Here is a 21,189-nt window from a genome sequence, read left to right as displayed (position 1 = left end):
TGGAATCTTTCCCCAACTAGAAACAAGACTCAGTCAGCATTGTCACGACAAAAATTTAAGAGAACAGATTGTAAAAATATCAAGAAGATAGAGTTTGAGCCTGATTCCATACCAGATCCACATAACACAGCCAAAGATCAAGGACAATGGAGAAAGACTCAAAGAAAGAAGTCAGTAGTAGGAGGAAGGCCAGCACTGGCCTTCCCGATTTCTCAGCCCCTACTGCTCCTACTATCGACATCTAGCTATTCCTCTGTTCTAGATCTTCATCATAAAGATCTCATGCCTTCCAGCTCATGTCCAAGGCTGCCATTCCCACCAAAACTGTTAACTACTAGGACCTTCAGCCGCCAACCTTTTGCTGCTTCTGTAGCACTAATCTCAGGGTTTTGAAAGCAATCCACTCATCTCTCTCTCTCTCTTTTGGATAATGATCTATTTGAGTCAAGGACTATCTTATAAGGAGAGGCCACACTGTGTGGTGGTTTGGAGTTCCAAGCCTCTAGTTACTAGAGGGGTTCCTTGACCAGTTACTCTGTGTCTGAGTTTCCCTATCTGTAAAATACAAATAACAACTGTATTTACAGGTTGTTGTGAATACTGAATGTAGTATATATGTGGCTTTGAACCATTTCCGGCACCTAGTGAGAGCTTAAAGAAAGCTGGCTAACATTACTACTGTGTGGTATTACTGACGGGAATGTCAATATTAATTTTTTGTATATCCAGGGTCTAGCACATCCGCTTACACAAAGATTCTATTCAACGAATGTTGATGGAAGAGATGATTCACCACCATCAATATACCCTAGATTCATCTATTCTGCTATCGAGTCCCTCTGCCTACACTTTCTTCGGCAGTACTCCTGATGGTTCTGAAATGGATCGCTCTCTGAGATCAGAACGCCGCCTTGAATTTGGTCATGAAACTCCTTCAAGGATATGCACCACAGAATGTAGAAAATGGCCAATGATACTTTAGCCCAGAAAATTTATTCTAAAGCTGATAAAATTATGACCCTTGACTGTAGATTTCCCACCCATGAGCTAGACCCCCATCCCTGGTTCTGACTTACAGTAGCCACGGAAGGAATTCCAAGTGTTGGGCAGGTAGGTATGTTGTACAGAGGAACCCTGCTGCTGCTGCTGGAGAGCCTGGCCTGGTGTGGAGGCCCCGCCTTGGATAGGGGAGGGGCTGAGCCCTTGCTGGGACTGCTGGGAGGCAGGGCTCAAGGGCTGCCCAGCTACCTAGAGAGAAAGACAAGGCACAAGTAGAAAACTAATCACTTCCAGTATAGTTAAGATTCACAAGTAACTGAAGGAAGTAAATCTGGCTGCATAAATGATAACACTGAAAGTGCGGTTGCTAAAATAATAGTATTTTAAATAAGAAGAAGATTAATGAAAAGGAATCATAACTATCAAAACCCAACTCATTTTCCAAGGATTATATATAAGAATATCCAAAAATTAATTTTACTAAGTGCATTAGAAAGATAAATGAATGAAAGTCTAATTATCTTAATTACATTAAGATTTCTTAAAAATTGAGGAGCTAAAGAGCTTGCCTATGTCACAGAGCGAATCTATAACACAAACTGAAGCAGAACCCAGAAATCATCATTTCCACTGAGTACACTGGGAAATCCCACTCACTTAGTGGAGATAAACACAGGTGTGGAGGCAGACATCCAGAAAGAGGCTTATTCCTGTCCACAGGACAGAGCCCAAGCTCCACAGTTTGCCCTGCAAGCCCTCCAGATTCCAGCTCCAAACTACCTTCCTAACTTCTCTCCCAAACATCATTTCCTGTTAGTAAACTAAACAGTTTTCCATAAATGTCCCAGTTTCCCACCTCTGAGCCTTTACTCATAATGAGAGTGTATTCAGATCCTAATGCCTTGCCCAACCACCATATCAATATCATACCCCTCCTTCAAGACCTAACTCAGATACCACTTCCACAGAAACCTCCTTGGTTCCCTGCTAAATGTAATCTTTCCCTCTTCTGAAAGTCCAGAACTTACTATATAGCCACATCATCCTCAGACCCAGGCAAGACCCATCCTTAGACCATGGCCCTGGAATATGTGTCCCCTTCTACATGACACTTGGGAACCAGAGTCCCCCATTCCCTGTAGAAATGGCCTTGCACCCACTTCCAGGGCCTGCACAAGTCTCTTGCCTGGGCCTGTCATCTTGCAGGGGTCCTATCTCTTGGATGTGGGCTCCTCTAAGGGTATTTGGCCACAGAGGACCAAGGGAATAGTTGTGGGATCACCTTTGCAGGGATGAGGAAGTAGCTGGGACACGTGGCTTGGGGTGTCCACATGGGTACACAGAAGGCCCTGTGAGGTGCAGGATGGAGGCTGGGTGAGAAAAAATGGAGAGCAGTCTTGGGGAAGGTTGTCCCTGAGCCACCACCTTCTGAGAAGGAGTCCCTCCAGCATAGGGTTCCTTTGAGAAACTTAAAAGTGTGATACCTGTGGTGGTGGAAAAGATGGGCCCCTTGTTGACAGAGGTGACTGTCTGGGACGAGAAAAAGTGACAGAAACCTCACAGCCTCTGAACCTCACACTAGAAGGAAGAGAGCGGCCACAGATGGCAAGCAGCAGAGCCTCCCATCCCCAATGTTCCCCAGTAAACAGGAATGCAGAGAAAGTACATGTTTATCCTGTGGATTTCCACAGCAGCTTGAAGGGCACAGAGCCAGCAAGGGAGGGAGAAATCCTTCTATCTCTTCTTCCCGCCCCAGCCTGGCAGCTGCCAGCACCACCCATACGTTTGGCAGGAAGGCAAGTAATTTCCAATCGGCACTAACCATGTTACTTAGTATCAATTGTTACTTAGCATATATTTTTCAATTTTGTTATTATACAAATATATGTGTAGGAAGGCAGAACATACATTTTTTTTTTAAAGTTTTTATTTAAATTCTAGTTAGTTGGGGCGCCTGGGTGGCTCAGTCAGTTAAGCGTCTGACTCTTGATTTCAGTTCAGGTTGTGATCTCAGGGTGGTGAGATCGAGCCCCCTGTTAGGCTCCCTCCTCAGTGGGGAGTCTGCTTCTCCCTCTCCTTCTGCCCCTTACCCTGCTCATGCTTGCTCTCACTCTCTCTCAAATAAATAAATAAAATCTTTAAAAAAGAGAGTTTGTTTCTAGGTTTGCCCCCTCTCTTTTTTTTCCCTTTGCTCATGTGTTTTGATTCTTAAATTACAGATATGAGTGAAATCATATGGAATCTGTCTTTCTCTGACAGACTTATTTCACTTAGCATAATAGTCTCTAGCTCCATCCATGTAGTTGCAAAGAACATATTTTATTTAACAGTTTGTTAGCTTGATTTGAAGCTTTAAACTGCCTCGACACACGGCATGCAGGCTTTCGTTTGTACTCTTGTTCTGGAACCTGTGAATATCAGAAGCGGGCCTGCAAGTGTCCTTTCCAGTTCAAATACCTTCACTTCATATCCTGTTTGCTTCTGTATATATGTCATAACCCTACTAGACTCCAAGCTTGGAGGGCAAAACCTAGAAACGTTTCATGCAAAGGGTAAGATTGTAAGAAATATTTTTTGAATGGATGTAGCTATGCTGTCTCTATCATACAAACACAATAATACACCACAAAGTCATGGTTCCAAAATTCTAGAACAACTTAGCAACTGCATGCTATCAGAGAGCCATTTAAAACAGTAAGCAAAGGCCAAGGCTATCCCTAGAATATGAGATCTCAGGGCTCCTTCTGCTCAGGGGAAGCTCATCACTTAATGCAAGTATGCCCATAATGCCAATATAAAACCCAGAGGCAAAGGCAGGACCTATAATGAAGGCCCAAAAATCATTTCAATAGCCCAGGTACCTAGGTCTGAAGATGATGCCTCTTCACTCACATGAACGTTCCCGGGTCGCCTGGACCATACTCCCTCGACAAACAGCTGGAGAACGTACCTGGGATGCCGAGGGGGTGGAGGAAGTGGGCTCTGTAACTTGGATGTGTTGCACCTGGATGGCATGCTGGGTGTAGGTCTGAGGGTCGTGGAGTTGGCCAACATCCACAGTGGACTGCTGAGACTGGTGTGGGGAAGTGGCCTGAGGGATGGGAAGACAAAACGCATTCTGATTAAGGGGAAGGGGAATCCTTCCAGAGAAAACCCTCAGCTGCACCAATGCCCCAGCAGGAGAGTGGATGGAACTTCACATCTGGGGCTTCGCTCCCAGAGAGCCCACACCTAAGCCATGTTGGTAAGCATTAGCAAAGACAATTGTTTTTAAAAGTTACACTTAAAAAACATAAGTCGCTAATGCTATTTAATTCTGAAAGAAAAGGGCAGAAAGGGAAATATAGCTCATCATAAGATGAATGAGAAGCTCTCAGGAATCAAAAGTCCTTTTCCCTTAAGTTTCATTTAATTTAATGCCTTACCCTTGACAAGAGAATTTGCTTTCAGCTACTGACCCACTAGAAGAGTGGTCTCCAACCCATTTTAGGCACCCCAGACATCTCTGAAAATCTGGCTTTTTCCAGAATAATGTACATATACATCACACTTCACAGGCAATCCCAGAGATTCATAGGTTCCTTCAAAGCCTGAAGTTAAGAAACATCCCATAAGAAAAACAAGAGAAAGCACAGTCAATGACAGTAGCAACTCCTCCTTTCCTGCTCTGGTATTTGAACTAGAATTTTCAGATCAAATTAGTTCAAAGCAACAGGTTTGATCATTTGTGCCTTGAATACACTTCCTCAGCGTAATTAAATGAAACAATAGTTCTGGGAGGATTTCTTCTTTTAGCTCCCTCATCAGTGAGAATGAGCTACCAATTATCTGGTAGAAGGAACGGAATTATACCTCTGTACCAATAACGTGCTGATTCTCAAAACTCAAGATCGTTCTTTTTTTTTTTTTTTTTAAAGATTTTGTTTATTTATTTGACAGAGAGAGATCACAAGCAGGCAGAGAGGCAGGCAGAGAGAGAGAGAGAGGAGGAAGCAGGCTCCCCGGTGAGCAGAGAACACGACGCGGGACTCAATCCCAGGACCCTGAGATCATGACCTGAGCCGAAGGCAGCGGCTTAACCCACTGAGCCACCCAGGTGCCCCTCAAGATCGTTCTTTACAACCTCCCTTTAGATGCCCAAGTCGGCACCTACCAAACTAGTTCTCCACCAAGTAGTCAACTTTGGAGCTCAAGGACTCAAAAGAGGCTCTGAAAGATCATGGGGGACTGTCCCAGGTAGCACAGGAGGACAGTATATATGGCAGCCCGAAACGGCTAGACTGCTCTTGAGGGAAATCTCTTACACCGCTAATTCCACAGCCCTGTACAGCCCGGAGGGCAGGAGAGCTTTACAAAAAAAGCCTTAGACTCAGACCTTACATGCAAAGCAAGTGACGTGGAATCCAGCTCTAGGTCTGAGAATTGGGTGCTTTTGTTGACCACCACCCCCCATCCCAGCCCCGCCATATTGGCTAGTGGCCATATGACATTGGTGAAGGTGAAGAGAAACATGTATACCGGAGCCACTTGAACCACTTGAAGCTGTATGTGCTGAGGCTGCTGAAGACCGGATGTCGACTGAGACACGGGAATGTACTGAATTCTCTGGTAGTCCCCCTGTGACGTTCTGTAATCTGTGGTTAAGGTCTGGGACAGTTCTGTCATGGCTTGGGTTAGGAGGTCTGTTGTCTAGAAAAGTCACAAAAACCACATTAGCTGGTGACACTACTGCTTGCACAAATTAGCCCTGAGCTCAGGCATGAGAAATCCGAAGATGAGAAGATACTGGAAGATTACCCATGCGTCTGCATCTGCCTGTCTGTGTCAGCCCCAGTGGAGCTACCAGAGAGGTTCTGACAGTCTCCCAGCACAGGAGCAGCACTGAACATTTCTTGCTGCCCCTTCTACAGAAAGCTTTGGAAAGCATCAACCAGGAGACCAACCATAAGCATAATGCCTGGGTAGAAAACTGAAGGATAATGGGCTACCTTTGCAGCCAATTACAGAGCAAGTTAGACATGGCTTTGGCACTGGAAGCCATGATAGGCGCCAAAGGGGATGAGGTGCCCTTACCAGCCACACACTTACCACCACGGTCTCCCCGGTAGCACTGTCTGTGGTTAACACAGCTGGGGTAGCACTGATCACAGCTGTTGTCAGTGGTGGATGTAAGGTGTTAGGGAGCTGGGCATACTCTGGATGCTTCTTTCGAATGTGCTGTACCATCTTGGTCTGGAAGAGTATGGCACAACCAAGAATCATTACTAGAGTTAGTTATTTGCCATTTTTCTCAAACTCAAACCCTGCAAGAGTCCTAAAGTCTTTCTGGATTTGAAAGAAAGAAGGTATGGTACTCCTCCCAAAGCAGCACAGGGTTTACAAGAGAAAAAGAAGAGGTAGAGAAGAAACTGAACACCCATGGGACCCCACACCACCAGGCAAGGGCAGCACACCTCATTCATGGTAACCTCTCATCCCCCCAGTAACTCCAGCAACCAATCACATAACCACCCCCCATAACCAAGAATGACCCCCTTTTCAAGATCTATCATGTAAGTTCCTACGTAGTTCCTACAGAAGTAGGAAGTTCCTAGAAGTAAACCTATAGAAGTTCCTACAGAAGTAAACCTGAGCTCATAAAGCAGAAGCATAACTATTCTAACACAAAATCTTCAGCAGACCGAGGGTAAAGGAAACCAACTGAATGCTCAGGTTATGTATGAGATATACTAACTCTGGGGAAATTCCACATATCCTCTTCCCATACTGGATTTACAGTTCCTATTCTCAGGAAGTAGCTCCTTAGCCATCTGAACTAGGAAAACACCTCTGACAGCCCCCATCAATCCAGCAGAAGCCAACTGCCGCCTTCTCTTAGGAGATTCCTTCAATAATGACCTTGATTCAGATGCATTCAAAGCCCTTCCCAATACCTTGCTGCTGTACTGTTTGGAGCAGTGAGGGCAGCAGACAGGAGGGGTGGCTATTGTGCCTGTGAGCTGGGTGTGGGTGCTCAGCATGGGGTCCGGCTCTCCCGGGCCAGCTGGACGGAGTTTGCGAATGCTCGGTGGGAGCTCAGCCCCTGGATGGTTCTTCAGAATATGGGCTTTTCGCTTGCTGGCACTTTTGTAAACCTGCAAATTCAAATGCTTTGTCACAAAAGCAGCATACGGTTCTACCTTCTTACTTTAAAGCACACTCTCTAACAATTCCGTTGTTAGGAGAAATGAGAAAAGGTATTCAGGTTGCCCAAAATAAAATATATGAACAGCTATCCTGAAGAATATATAAAATAAGAGCATAAGGTAGATAGGCTAGGCATCGCTCTAGAATTTGTACATCTAAGATAGTAATAACAAAAATAGCCCTTACCCTGAAGTTTAAGAGGTAGATACACAGTCAAAGAAAAAGAATTGTTTCAAAGCCCAGATCATCCCACTTAGCCTTTCTACAAAAGCTCTCAATGTTTACTAGATGCCAAAGAATCTTCCAAAATGGCAAGTCTATAAGTGACTAGTACCTCCAATGGTAAATCTATGCTTTAAAAAGTTTCCCAGGGGCGCCTGGGTGGCTCAGTGGGTTAAAGCCTCTGCCTTCGGCTCAGGTCATGATCCCGGGGTCCTGGGATCGAGCCCCACATCTGGCTCTCTGCTCAGCGGGGAGCCTGCTTCCCCTTCTCGCTCTCTGCCTGCCTCTGCCTACTTGTGATCTCTGTCTGTCAAATAAATAAATAAAATCTTTAAAAAAATAATTAATAAATAAATAAAAAGTTTCCCAGTTTTAAGCTAACACAACTCCATCGTATAAGGAAACAATATTACAATGAAACAATAGGTGTATATTTGGTTTTTTTGTAACTGCACAAAAGTAAGGATGAGAAAAGGTATTCAGGTCGCCCAAAATAAAATATATGAACAGCTATCCATTGTAAACCTTGTCCACAAAAAATCAATTAAAAAAGAAAAAAAAAAAACTTGTCCACATCCTACTCAATCTTCTAGAAATCCCAAACCCACTGTATATATTTTACAAGTAGGATGATAAACAATTTCACTTTAGAGCCTAGGAATTTAAAATGAATTTATATACTAAGCCCTTGGTAAGCCTCTGCTTTTAAAACAAAATCACAGAGAGAAGGAAAAACATTTAACACAAAGTCAACTAATGCTTAGGGAAAAAATTTTGGCTTAAAATGAGACTGAACTTGTAGCCCTTGCTCATCTGAATGGAAAACTACTGAGAGCCAGGGGACCATCTGTTAAGAGGAACTGCAAGATCCCAGTATATTCATACATGCAGACAAAGGGCTCCCAGCGTGGATAGTTTCCTTTTACCTTATCACAATACTGACAAAAGTAGTCGCGGTTGGGCTTTATGATGGGGAGGGTTAGCTCCGGCACCTCCTCTATCTTCATGTCTGGGTGCCTCTTTGATAAGTGATTTACCTAAAGGGGAAAAAAGCAAATGAGAAAAAAGAACCCATTACAAAGAGAAGCGAACCAAATGCTCTGGTCTTGAATGCTAGAAGATGGAATCCTCTGAAGCCATGCCCCAAAACAGTAAGGCATGTGGCCAGATCCAGCATTTCCAGGCCCTTCTGACACGAAGCCTTAACAGTCATGGTTAGCAAGAGTTACCAGTCATTCAGAAGGTCACTGTGGATTCTATGATGGGAAAGGGGATACCACGAACCCGGTGCACACACCCTGCTTTGAAGGGCAGTTTCCTACTACTGCTCTTTCGCATCCGGAAAGGGGAGGCATTAAGGGAGCCACTGGGGAGAAGGACAAACCCCACCAGAAAGGATGTTCAGGAACACAAGAAGAAGGAAATGAAATAGAAGGGCAGAGACTGAGCAGGGTAAAGCAAAAGAAACTCGTAATAAGAAGTGATAGAGAAAGACTCATCCCAAGAGGTCAGGAGAAATGAGCTGTGCCACAGGAGGGCAAAGGAAGACTGGGAAGAACTCCAAATTGGGCATCACTTGCTTCTGGCTTTTCCCCTAGCCCCTGACAAAACCTACTGAGAATTTCGCACAGAATACTGCACAGAAGCCATCACCATAAACAGAAGTGGGTGGGTCTGGTAGCCGCTTGGCACTGACCAGCATGCCTCGTCTCCGGAAGCCCATCATACACAGGCGGCACTTGAACGTGAAGCTGTCGTAGTCCGTGGACGTGATGCGAGGCTTGAACGTCTTGGAGCGGCTGATGCGGTCAGCCTTCTTGGCCTCCCTCTCAGGGTTATGCATTCTCTGCATATGTTCCCGTAGCTTGTCTTTCCGCTAGTTAGAGAGAATGTTTGAAAAGGCAGGGGAGGGGGGTAGCGAGGGCAGAAATTTTTTAATTGAAGGGATTAAAAAAAGCAATACAAGTTACCAGTAAACACAACCTACCAAGAGGCATCCGAGTTGCTAGGGTTCTGGAACAGACAAGGACATGGCAAAACTCTGTCTGTTAGCAAATAAGTGTGCTCCACTGAGCCTTGCCTTTTGGGAAGGAAGAAATTATGTGTATTATGGAGAAGGTCAAAGGATAATGGAATAAACTTGGTATTAAGAATTATAAGACAGGGGTGCCTGGGTGCTTCAGTCAGTTAAGCGTCTGCCTTAGGCTCAGGTTATGGCCCCAAGGCCCTGGGATCAAACCCCGAATTGGACTCCCTGCTCAGTGGGAAGCCTGTTTCTCCCTCTGCCTCTGCCTGCTGCTCCCCCTATCAAACAAGATCTTTAAAAAAGAAAAAAAAACTTAGGGGCACCTGGGTGGCTCAGTGGGTTTAAAGCCTCTGCCTTCGGTTCAGGTCATGATCCCAGGGTCCTGGGATCGAGCCCCGCATTGGGCTCTCTGCTCAGCAGGGAGCCTGCTTCCACCTCTCTCTCTCTCTCTCTCTGCCTACTTGTGCTCTCTGCCTGTCAAATAAATAAAAAATAAAAATCTAAAAAAAAAATTTACAAGATAAATTGATAATGAATGATAGGTAATACTGTATTTACAAAGCCATGTGTATGCTCAGTTCCCACACATTTTAACAAACATTATGATGCTCCTCCAAATCCCACATAAATTTAAGTTTTTCTCATCTTATGGATTTAGAAGTTCATGTAAACAATCACGCTGCCCACTATGGATGGAGCATATGGTCTAGGTCACAGGTCTTAGTCTGATGACCTAATCTAGTGATACATGTTTATACGAGTGCATAGAGAGAAAATCGGGCAGAGCCTATCCCAATGGAAAAAAAAATTCAGAAACATGCCAGCTCCCTTCTTCAGCATTTCTCTCTTCTCTTGGACATGATTAAACTCTTATTGGCCTGATAAAGATTCTGATTCTTTCCACCAGAACAGTTCTCCTCACATTTTGGTAGAAGGACTTCTATTAAACCGCTGCCCTTTTTCAGCACATTCAATCTAACAAGCATTTCTCAAGTGCCCACCGAGTATTGGGAACCATTCCAAGTTCAGAGCTCAACGCTAGGACCCCTCACTTACCTCCTTCTTCTGCTGCCATGGATAAAACACGACCACTCTCTCCTCCTACCCCACCCACCTCGTTCCCGGGAAGCCCATCAGAGAATTTCATCATCTCCTACTCTGCGGTGAAGTCTGGATTACAAGCCCTGTCCTAAATAACAGTATTTCTGAGTGTCTTTAGATAAAGCTCTACACCTCAGACTTCTTATATTTCTGCTTTTTCCCCAGCGTTGGTCTTCTCTATCTCCCCCCACCCATTCTCTTTAAAGGACCCACTTATTGTAACTGAATCATTACACAAGCCTGAAAGCCTCCTCCTCCTCCTACACCCAGCTCTGCATACACATTCGCTGAAGGCCATTTCTCAGCATTTTCCATCCTAACGGCCCTAAAACCAATTCATTATGCCCCACTTTCTCCTCCTGCCTAAATCCTGCTGCTGAATCAGCAATGATCCCAAATAGCTAGGCTCCCAAGCTGCACAGCCCAAGTTCTCTCTGTCCACCCATCCGCCTGGCATCCAGACATGAAGTCCTACCAATTCTCCCTCAGATGTTTGTCTTGAATACGGTAGCCCTCTTCTCCAGTTCAGCCCAGCTGTAAAATGGCCCTGGAGTGTCTTTACCCCTCTCCCTGTCCTCCTCCCGTCCCTTTCTCTAGCAGGCTCCCTCTTGCCCACCCTTAAGGGAATTCAAGGGTCACCTATACCCCAAATCAGATCAAATCCTCCTCATGGCATTTTTTTCCCCTCTATTACAGTAGCAGAAATAATCTTTTTTTAAGTTTTATTTACGGAAGTAATTTCTGCACCCAGTCTGGGTCTCAAGTTCATGACCCTGAGATCAAGAGTCGAGTGTCCTTCTGACGAAGCCAGTCAGGCCCCCCAGGAGCAGTAACGATTTTCAATGCACATGTCAGATTTCCTCTTTAAAGTGAGAGCACCTGAAAGTCAAGAGGTCCTACCTTTTGGAACTTGTAGTAGGACAATTACAATTCAGTAGAAGTGCTACAACAGGCTCACAAGTTAAGGGTTCTATGGGAATACACAGGAGAAGCACTTAATCCAGGGAGGGGGGCATCAAGAAATGCCTGTGTATAAAGTGACATCAGCCAGGCAGAAGGATGAGAGAGTCTGAAAGTGTATTTCAAGCAGTGGGTTGAGAAGAAGAACAGACGTAATGCCCCCAGGAGAGTCAGACAGCATGCCACACTGCCGTAAACCCCACAGTTCAGGAGAGCAGAGTACAAAAGGGAAGGGAGAACTGCACAGGTAACTGGGAGCCAGGTCCTGTATTCAACTAGAGTTTGGGTGACACACAATATTATATCAGTTTCAGGTGTACAACACAGTGAGTTCACAACTCTCTCTATATATTCTATTATGGAAGCCAGATCTTGTGGTGGCTATTTTTTTTTTTTAAGTAAGCCTTTATGCCCAACGATAGGTGACCTGAGAGCAAGAGTTGCATGCTCTACTGACTGAAACACCAGGTGCCCCTTGGGGTGACTTCTAAGTGATAAGCACTTTGAAATCTATCTAAGAGGCTATTAAAATTAAAGGGTTTTTCTGAAGGCACATGACATCCAATTTGTTCTCTAGAAAAATAACTCATTATAGTCTGAAAAATGAACTGTAGATAGGTTGTGCTTTTAGACTGTGTCAACTCAGCTAAGGAGAACTAACTGTATTGACACGGATCCCCTTCCTGGGTCCTCAGTCTTCACGAGGAGACAGGCTCACACCAGACTGGAAGACGGGAAGGAAGCAGTGGCCAGGATGCTCCGGGAGCCGGAGGTGGGTTGCCGGGATGGCCCCGCTCACCCTCACTGGCTCCTACTGAGCCACCAGCTCTCCTGCTGAGAGCAGGCACTGCGGGCAACTCCATGTCCACCGCCACAGGCAGGAAGGTTCCTCCGTAGCCAGCACCGGCTCTCTTTCATGAGCACGCTGAAGGTGCCAGGGTCCCCAGATTCCCAGGGAAGTGCTCGTTGTCCGCCCGGACCAGGGCCGCAGAAGGGTACATTAGTGACTTCTCTCTGATCCTCCAACTTCTCCTGCCAGATCCATGCTTCTCTATCTTCTTCTATGATGTTCTTATTCCTATAAAACTCCCTTGCTACATAACTCTAGTGGGTTTGCATTCCTGTTTGAACCCTATCCTAATACATCAGGTGAGAGTGAAAGAGGAAGTGAAAGGAGCAAGGTTTTTCACATGCCTGGTGCTAAAATGAGATCAGGCACAAAAGAGAGAATAAAAAAATATCAAATATCAAATGGTGGGATGGATGGATGAACAATCTGTTAACATCATAAGACATGAATCCTTTTAGATAGATTGTTGGTGGTGTGTTTTTTTTTTAAGATTTTTATTTATTCATTTGACAGAGAGAGATCACAAGTAGGCAGAGAAGCAGGCAGAGAGAGAGAAGGCGGGGAAGCAGGCTCCCTGCTGAGCAGAGAGCAAGATGCAGGACTCGATCCCAGGACCCTGAGATCATGACCTGAGCTGAAGGCAGAGGCTTAACCCACTGAGCCGCCCAGGCATCCGGTTGGTGGTGTTTTTTAATTAAGAAACGAAAAAGAGGGGCACCTTAGCTGCTCAGCAGGTTAAGCCTCTGCCTTCGGCTCAGGTCATGATCTCAGGGTCCTGGGATAAAGCCCCGCATCAGGCTCTCTGCTAGGTGGGGAGCCTGTTTCCACCTCTCTCTCTCTCTCTCTCTCTCTGCCTGCCTCTCTGCCTACTTGTGATCTCTGTCTGTCAAACGAATTTAAAAAATCTTTTTAAAAAATAAATAATTAATAATAATAATAATAAAAGAAATGAAAAAGAACCTACACCTATTTAGAGGTCACATTAGAGTTCTCCGCAAAGGCCCAAACGGTGCTACCATACACTGAATGCCAGCAGGATTCTATTCCACGACATATCAAGTTAAAGCTTGAAAATTACTTCCTATATCTCTTTACCATCTCCAAATTCTATACAATGCATCTTTTTATAATTAATTTTTCCCTTCTGCAGCCTTTTCTGATTCTTTTCCAGTTTCTATGACAGCATGATCTACAGTCACACTCACTAGTGTTTCTCTATTCAGTATGAGCCATCTGATTTCCCAATGAAACGTACTTGACTATTTTCCTATTTCCTTATTTAACTCTTATCCCTGAGTCTCCTGTGAGTTTGCCCCTTGCTTCTTCTAAAGTCTAGGCAGGCTACCAATACTTATGATGTCTTCTTTTAATCCTGGAGTCATGACCCTTTCCCCAAGTTGCCCAAGCCGTTCGGCATCCCACAGATCTCCTGCCTTCCTTAGATGACAGTTCCGAGACTTTCAGGGCTCAATTGCCAGGCTCTGATACGTAATAGGTCCCCAACAAAAGTTTCTCGATTTGGTAAGTCAACGTATTGTTCTCTTGGGAATTCAAAGCAATGCAGTTCCACCTATTGTACATTTGGATTCTTTTAAGGAGATGGGTTATCACTCTATTCCACAATTATATTAATTATTTGGGGATATTAAGGTGAGCTTTTCCCCTCATTTTATCATAATAACCAAGTCAAACGTGAGACATAAAATGCATCCCAAGTTCAGATCTTTGTAAGGAGGTGATTAACTGATGGAATGAACAGGCACCTATCCTTAGCCCCGCGAAATTTCCGTGACCCTGAGAACGTTAGGCCCTTCACTGCTTCTGTACCTTAAATTGTTTCCCGCACGTCGAACACAGGAAATCTTTGCGGTCTGAATGTCGAAGCATGTGCAGGCGCAGTTTGTCAGGGCGGCAGAACGCCTTGTCGCACTCTGTACACTGGTAGATCTTTTCTGAGTGGAAGCTCCGCACGTGTTTTTTCACCTGGCAGTTGAAGACGCGAGTCAGTCAGAGGACCCAAGGAAAGGACAAATGGCGGCTTATGAACACTAGAGGGAGCCAAACGCATTCCCATGGATTTTCATGGGCCCTGCGGCATAACCCAATCAGATGTGATTGATAAGTGGCCTCACACACAGCACCCCTGTCCCAAAGAAACAAAACAAGTAGCCAGAAAGCCTTATAAATCTCAACCTCCATATAACGTGAAGAAGAGAAACAAAGAGTACTTGCTCAGTTAAAGCCCTGATCACATGAGACCCATTTTTCTTTCTCTCCTTTTTTAAGATTAAAAGCAGAATTCCTCTGGATTTAAATAAATCTTGGTAAAAAATTATCCACAGAAAGATTAAAAAAAAGATTCTTTCTCACTCTTTCCTGCTTCCAACACATATAGAAGCAATTTAGTCCCTTTCATTAATTGGTCCTTTTACATCTTTCCATCAAATCAGGTTCTGAAAGGGACACCTGGGTGACTCAGTTGTTTAAGTGTCTGCCTTCAGCTCAGGTCATAATCCCAGGGTCCTAGGATGGAGCCCTATATGGTGATCCCTGCTCAGAGGGGAGTCTGCCTTTCCCTCTCCTACTCCCCTTGCTTGTGTACTCTTTCAAATAAATAAATAAAATCTTGGAATAAATAAACAAATCAGGTTCTGAAGAATAAAGACATGAATTTGATGATATAAAATACATTACCCTTTTAGGAGAACAACACAACATCAGTATCATTTCTCCTTAATCGGGACTTATTCCCCATGCTTTTGGATAATTTAAATAAAGGAATATGACCTCTGAATTTCCTTAGCCATAAATACCCAGTGAAGGAGAGCCGTGAACGACGGCTGAGTAGTGAGTCGTAGCAAACTATTCCTGTAAGACATTTTGCTTGTTTTTTGAGTCTCTTTTGCCATTAGATTCTGCCATAAGCCACTTTTCTAACTGTTGTGGAGTGACAAAATTACCAAGGCTCCCCATACTAGCAGAACTATGAGCTCCTTTTGTCTAGGTAATTTTTTTTAAGAGAGAAAATATTTTTATTAGATATTTATACTTAACTATTCGTTGACTAACATAGAACTAGCAGATCATCATTGGATGTTCAAATGAAATCATGAATATTCTGGAATTTATCCTCACCTATTTTGCTCCAGAATATAGTCCAGGGAAGGAGGTCAGTGCTTGATACAAAAGTATATTATATACCAACTCTCTTTGTCTCCTTCCAAAATGCATGACCTTAGTAAAGCAAGACAGGATACCACAGTAGTAGAGAGAAAATGTTTCCAGGCCAAGAAATGGGAGTACGTCTTCTACAGGCTCTCTACATTTTATGAGTAGAGCGTACTGGCAAAGATTAAGAAAGACTTTGTAAAAATGATAATCAGATCTGGGTATTTGCTCCTTGTAATACAACTTATATGGTTCAATGCCAATGTCTGATTTGGACAATTAAGGGTTATGATGATGTTTCGCTTATCAAAAGTAGCTTGATTGAAGAAATACTGTTCTCAACGGTAAAGTTGTTTCAAGGACGGGATGAAAATGCAGGCGGTAGGCAGTCTCAATTTTCCAAACATCGAAGTTTCTTTTACCAAAGAAGAAAAGCGTACGGGAGTCTCAGGAATAGACACTCACCTGGATAAAATCTGGGAATCGTTTCTTACAAGTTGGGCACGTGAAGCAGCCATCATTGATATGAATGGCCACATGATCCTTCAACAGATCAAGGCGGTCAAAGGATTCTGGGCAAAAAATGCAAGAATAAGTCTTCTGGTCCGAATGGAGCTTCATGTGGCTCTCCAAGGACGCACTGCTGATGAAGCCCTTGTTACAGAGATCACAGGTCAGCGGGCAGTTCCCCTCCCGCCCGTGGAAACGCAAATGTTGGTCCAGTTTGTCCTTTTCCCGGAAGGCCTTCCCACATTGCAAACACTTAAAAGGCCGGAAAGACTTTCGAATAAACAGATGCTGAAGAGCTGCGTTCTGAAAGACACACACAAACGGGATCATTCAGCGAGCAGTCAGGCGGGCAAGCAGCTCGCACACCTACAGAGAAAGAGGATCGTCTCTGCCGTCAGACTTTTCATAGATATTAAACTCCAGGACACACAGTGGAAAGAAGATTTCTCTGGTGAAGACGTGAAAACTAAACCCATGCCCAGAGAAGATCTCCCTGGAAAGCAAACCTTTTTTATGTCTTACGATATTTATGGATATATGGGTTTGTTTGGGTTCTTTTTTTTTTTTTTTTTTTTTTTTAAGAATTTAAGTCAGTCACAGCCAAAATAGCATTCCCAATAAAAGATCTGTATGATAAAACAAATTCCGGAGTTGAGCAGAGCAACAATTGGAGATTTAGAAGAAGTGATGTGGGATGAGTCACACATGCATGAATGAGGTTGGAGCAAGTCAGCCAAATGTGACTTGCTGAAGTTCTTGAGAAAAAGAATTCAAAGCTTGATTAAAATGTTTAGGGGAAAAAAAAAAAGATATAAAAAAACGGAAGAGTAGTACTTGCCAGGGGCTGGGGAAGGAGGCAATAGATACAAGGTTACTTTCAGAATGATGAAAATGTTCTGGAATTCTAGTGGTGATGGTTACACAACTGAGAATATTCTAAACACCGCTTGTAAAAGGGTGAATCTTATGGTCCGTGAATTATATCTCAATTTAAGAAAGAGAACTTGAAAGAGAAATGAAGGATACAGATTTATATGAACATGTTCTTTCATGAGATAAGATATATGAGCACACATTATAAATGGAATGTGTATATTTGACCACTTCCTACTTAGAAAATGCAGAAGACAAGTTCTCGGCGTAGCTACTTAGTTCCACTGGTTAAAAGGCCATGATAACAAAGTTAAGACTATCTTTTTGTTCCCTGTCTACTCATTTTTTTTTTTTTTTTGCAGTCACAGATTGCGCTTCTAATGCTGATTAGCCATCTTATTATAAATTCATGCACTTGTTATAGGGATTCCAAGTGAGAAAATACAGATATTCAGTGCAAATTCATTACTACCACTGGAAAAACAACTCATGCTCTACTGAGAGCAGATCAACAGAATCACCTTTCACACAGGGAATACAGAATCAATATTTTAGCTATACTATAATGAAGACTCACTCATAGGTTCATCAAAAGACCAGAGGGAAAGCTCTAAAGAGCTGTGGGGAGGAGGAGAATTCCCTCAAAAAAAAAATGTATCTGTGAATGGGTATGCTTACGTAACCAAGGAAATAGTAACTGAAGCATTAATGGAGACCTTGATACGTTATTGGTGCATGAAAAAAAATACAATGAATCATGCTTAAACCCCAACAAGAAGCAGCTTCTAAACTAAATTAAGTGGGAAATAATCATTCAGGAAAAAAGCAGAATAACCTTTTTTTTCCTTAGTGAAAATTCTGAACACAGTTACTATATGACAGAAAACTTTCTCCTCCAGGTTCTCTCTTGGGGCCAGGAGAGAGATTTTACCTACTTGTTTATCTTGAGGCAACACTTAGAAATTCTGTTATGTTCCCCAGTGGACGGAGACTGCTTCAGGACTGCATTACATCATATTCTCCTTTATATCTAGATCCCTTCACATATAGCTTAGCTCATAGGAAGTGTTCAATAAAAACTCCAGAATTAATGAAATGCATTTCATATGAGAAACAGAAAGAATTCTTTCAAGATCCTTCTACAGCACCTGCAGAGATCTGCAGGAGCAGACCATCCTCATGTCAGCCACAGAGTCTGCTTGTGCTTTATCACCCTGTTCGACAGGTACCCAATCTTTTTACTCCATCTGAACAAATATTTATTGCACAGAAGAGCTCTCACTATTTGGGAGACTTTGAAAACTTAACGGAAATACTGCAAACAAACAAATACTATCCCGAGATTCAGACATGTAAGATTTAGAGTGCTTACAGCATGTAAGAATCATTTCCTTTATCCAAGTTCGATATGGTTTCCAAGGACAGACACAATGTATAATTGCTCTTGGTCCCACTGGGGATTCCACTCCTCGGGGTGCCAAATCTAGAACCCGGTTTTGTTTTGAACTATTATGCTAATAAGTCTTCTGTCATTTCTGATTAGTTTGAATATCCTCAGACACTTGATCGCTGAGCAGCCACTGGGCTCCTCAGTCTTAGTTCTGTCCACAGACCTTGTTCTTGTTGTCCTTTTAATTCCCATGGAGCCCTGAAGATCATATTCCTCTGATCCTCATGTAATCTACACAGTACAAGGCAGTGAAAGTGCTGAAACTATCCCTACCCCTTGACCTACTTGCAGGCCATTTCTACTCTAATTCTACATTCCAGTGTAGCTCAGAGCTCTGCTGGCACACATTGCTAGAAGAAACCATGAGAAGTGGCAGAGAAAGCACAGACGGATCCATTACGGATCTTCTGACCCCTGAGTTGCCATCAGCCAGGCACACGACACTATATGGTCCAGAAGATACTCTGGGCCAAAATGCTATGATTGCTGCCATCTGCGATGGGGGTTCAACTCACATTGAAGTGAATTCTAAGACAACAGATTCTTTGCAGACAAAGACCTATAATGTTTCTGAAGTTTGATATTAATAGCTAAAGGAAATTCATTCTTCATCACTTTTCGTATTATTTTGATCTTGATACCAAAAAGAAATCAATCCTGTTTGTTTTTTGGCTTTTGTTTGTTTGTTTGTTTTAACACTCTTCTGACTATTTCTACCAGACTTTCAAAGCCTTTAGTGGACTAGCCCTCACTCTCCGCCATCCTTCAATTGGCACCCCACACTAGGGTCAAGCTACAATGTGCAGTGTCCCAAAACCATTCCAAGCACATGCCTATGTGTTGGCCTTTGATCTTATGGCCAAGAGCCCTGGAAACAGCCCACTTCTTCCTGTCCCTCTCCCAAAACATTTAAGGCTTGCTTCCTGCACAAACTACTCCCTGACCCCTTCTCATCTTTCTTTGGCCTTTCTCACTTCCCAGTTCCTATAGCAATTACAAGCTACACTTTCAAATTTAGCCCTTGACTCTAAGATCCATTACATGAGCACTCTCTCCCTAATTAGATGGTAAGCTCCTAGCGGAGAGGACTCATGGGAAGATTGCATGGTGTCCCTAGCCAGGGCTGAGTATGCAGTCAGATCTCACTACCATTCCCTAAGTCATCCAAACTGTTGTAGAACTGGATGGGATCCTGGAGATCACTTAGTCCTACCCTTCATTTGGGGTAGGAGGAATCTGCCACCCACAATGTATTCATCGGTCTACCTGAAAATAAATGGTTATTCATCGACTGATTTGCAATTACGGTAGATTCCACCAGGTTTTAGCAAATACAGGTTGCAAAGAACAGCAGGTCAGCAAACACGTCAATAACGTTCTGTTACATGGAACACAGGAAACGAACCTACCTGCAGCTCCAACTGAGCAGGCAGCATTAGAGGAGAGAAAAATAGTTACATTACCAATGGGATTGGAAGACTTCCCTTCAGTTGGTCATTACCAATCTGGAGAGAAAAGATGAAAAAATACATAGCCCTAATTTTTAGAAGGTGTGAGAGGAAGAAACACAAGAGCTCAACTAAGACTGACCTCCAAAAGCCAAGTGCACGTGGCTTTTGCTTTGATGCAAGGAACCTCATACCCAAACCAGCCACCCAATGCACTGAAGGATACGAACACAGTTAGAGCTACACTAGGCTCGTACAACCACAACTTCACTACATGTGTGGTCTTTCATTTTGGGTTGTTTTTATGGGTTTTTTTTTTCCTGTAAAAAAAATAAATCTTGTAAGCATTTCTCTGGACTTGGTGAAAAATCAGAATGGCCAAAGCAGAAAAGAAAGTCATGGAGCAAGAGTAAAATGCAGATTGGTAAATAATGTAGAATGACGGATTAGGAAGGTATTAATTCATACCTTTTTGCCTTTCTGGTCTATATTTACATATGTTTCCACAGTCTTTGGAAAGAATATACATGGAGCCAAAAGCATTATATGTTTCCATCACAGGATCCTAATAAAGACTACTTAGCCTCAGAGCACTGACAACCTTTCAATGTTATTATATTGCTATAAATGTTTAAATGTATTTTTACAGGAAGGCATGGACTAGACTATTTTTCAAGGTCTCTTCCAGTCTACAGGCAAGTAAGAAGACCAAGAGAAATATAAGCTACGTGTAGGCAAGTGAGAAGACCAAAAGAAACATGAGCAAAAACAATCACGTCTCTCAAAACTGTAAGGCCTAGAAAGGTATACAAAAAAAACCTCTTTCTAGCCACAAAATAAAAGTATATACCGCTGCCATAGACAGTGGTATAAGTCATCGTTTTCTGGATGTAAACTGGTCAGCACATACACTTATCCCACAAAACCCTATTGTTCTCCACATGCCTCTCCTCCAGGAACTAACTCAGACTCCAGTGCTATCTGTGAGGTAAGAGTAACACATCTGACCTAGAGGCCATGGAAGCTGGGTGGCCGCATGGTCTACAGTTGAGACACAGGCCACAGAAGTGTACCAATGACCAACTCCCAAACCTGGTACTAAACTTCAGGCTGTCCCGGATGTGTAAACTCTACCTGCCACAGCAATGTGAACACGGGTCCCTTTGCAATGATGAGTAATGACATTTGCCAGTCTTCCTTTGGAAACTGTAGACAACCAAATTCATGTACCCGAAATTAATCTGAGAGCTATCATTAGGCATGGAGTAGAGTGGCTTCAGTGTAAATAATTATTATAATTAAACCTACTTATTTCCCCATTTCCAATCTGTGAGGTTAGGGATCCAGAGAGCTATCCTACTCGAACTATACTAATCCAGAAGCTGCCAAAAGCCAA

General features: G+C 43.3%; 1 protein-coding gene across 2 annotated transcripts in view; it reads right to left on the bottom strand.

Moving 5' to 3' along the window:
- PRDM10 (PR/SET domain 10) overlaps nucleotides 1–21,189 on the bottom strand; it is a 95,969-nt gene that overhangs the window by 9,150 nt on the left and 65,630 nt on the right. Inside the window, exons 12-20 of one of the 2 annotated variants that reach the window (XM_059413835.1) lie at nucleotides 15,978–16,325; nucleotides 14,172–14,327; nucleotides 9,104–9,283; nucleotides 8,334–8,444; nucleotides 6,933–7,133; nucleotides 6,088–6,231; nucleotides 5,518–5,688; nucleotides 3,950–4,090; nucleotides 1,077–1,248 (exon numbers count right to left, since the gene is read on the bottom strand). In XM_059413835.1, the coding sequence (XP_059269818.1) occupies nucleotides 1,077–1,248; nucleotides 3,950–4,090; nucleotides 5,518–5,688; nucleotides 6,088–6,231; nucleotides 6,933–7,133; nucleotides 8,334–8,444; nucleotides 9,104–9,283; nucleotides 14,172–14,327; nucleotides 15,978–16,325 (1,624 nt within the window). The remainder of the gene's footprint in view (nucleotides 1–1,076; nucleotides 1,249–3,949; nucleotides 4,091–5,517; nucleotides 5,689–6,087; nucleotides 6,232–6,932; nucleotides 7,134–8,333; nucleotides 8,445–9,103; nucleotides 9,284–14,171; nucleotides 14,328–15,977; nucleotides 16,326–21,189) is intronic. The other variant, XM_059413843.1, reaches the window with a different exon arrangement.

The sequence above is a fragment of the Mustela nigripes genome, chromosome 1 (assembly GCF_022355385.1).
Source record: "Mustela nigripes isolate SB6536 chromosome 1, MUSNIG.SB6536, whole genome shotgun sequence".
NCBI lineage: Eukaryota > Metazoa > Chordata > Mammalia > Carnivora > Mustelidae > Mustela > Mustela nigripes.
Note: the sequence above shows the minus strand (reverse complement) of the source record. Positions and strands in the feature narration are given on the sequence as shown.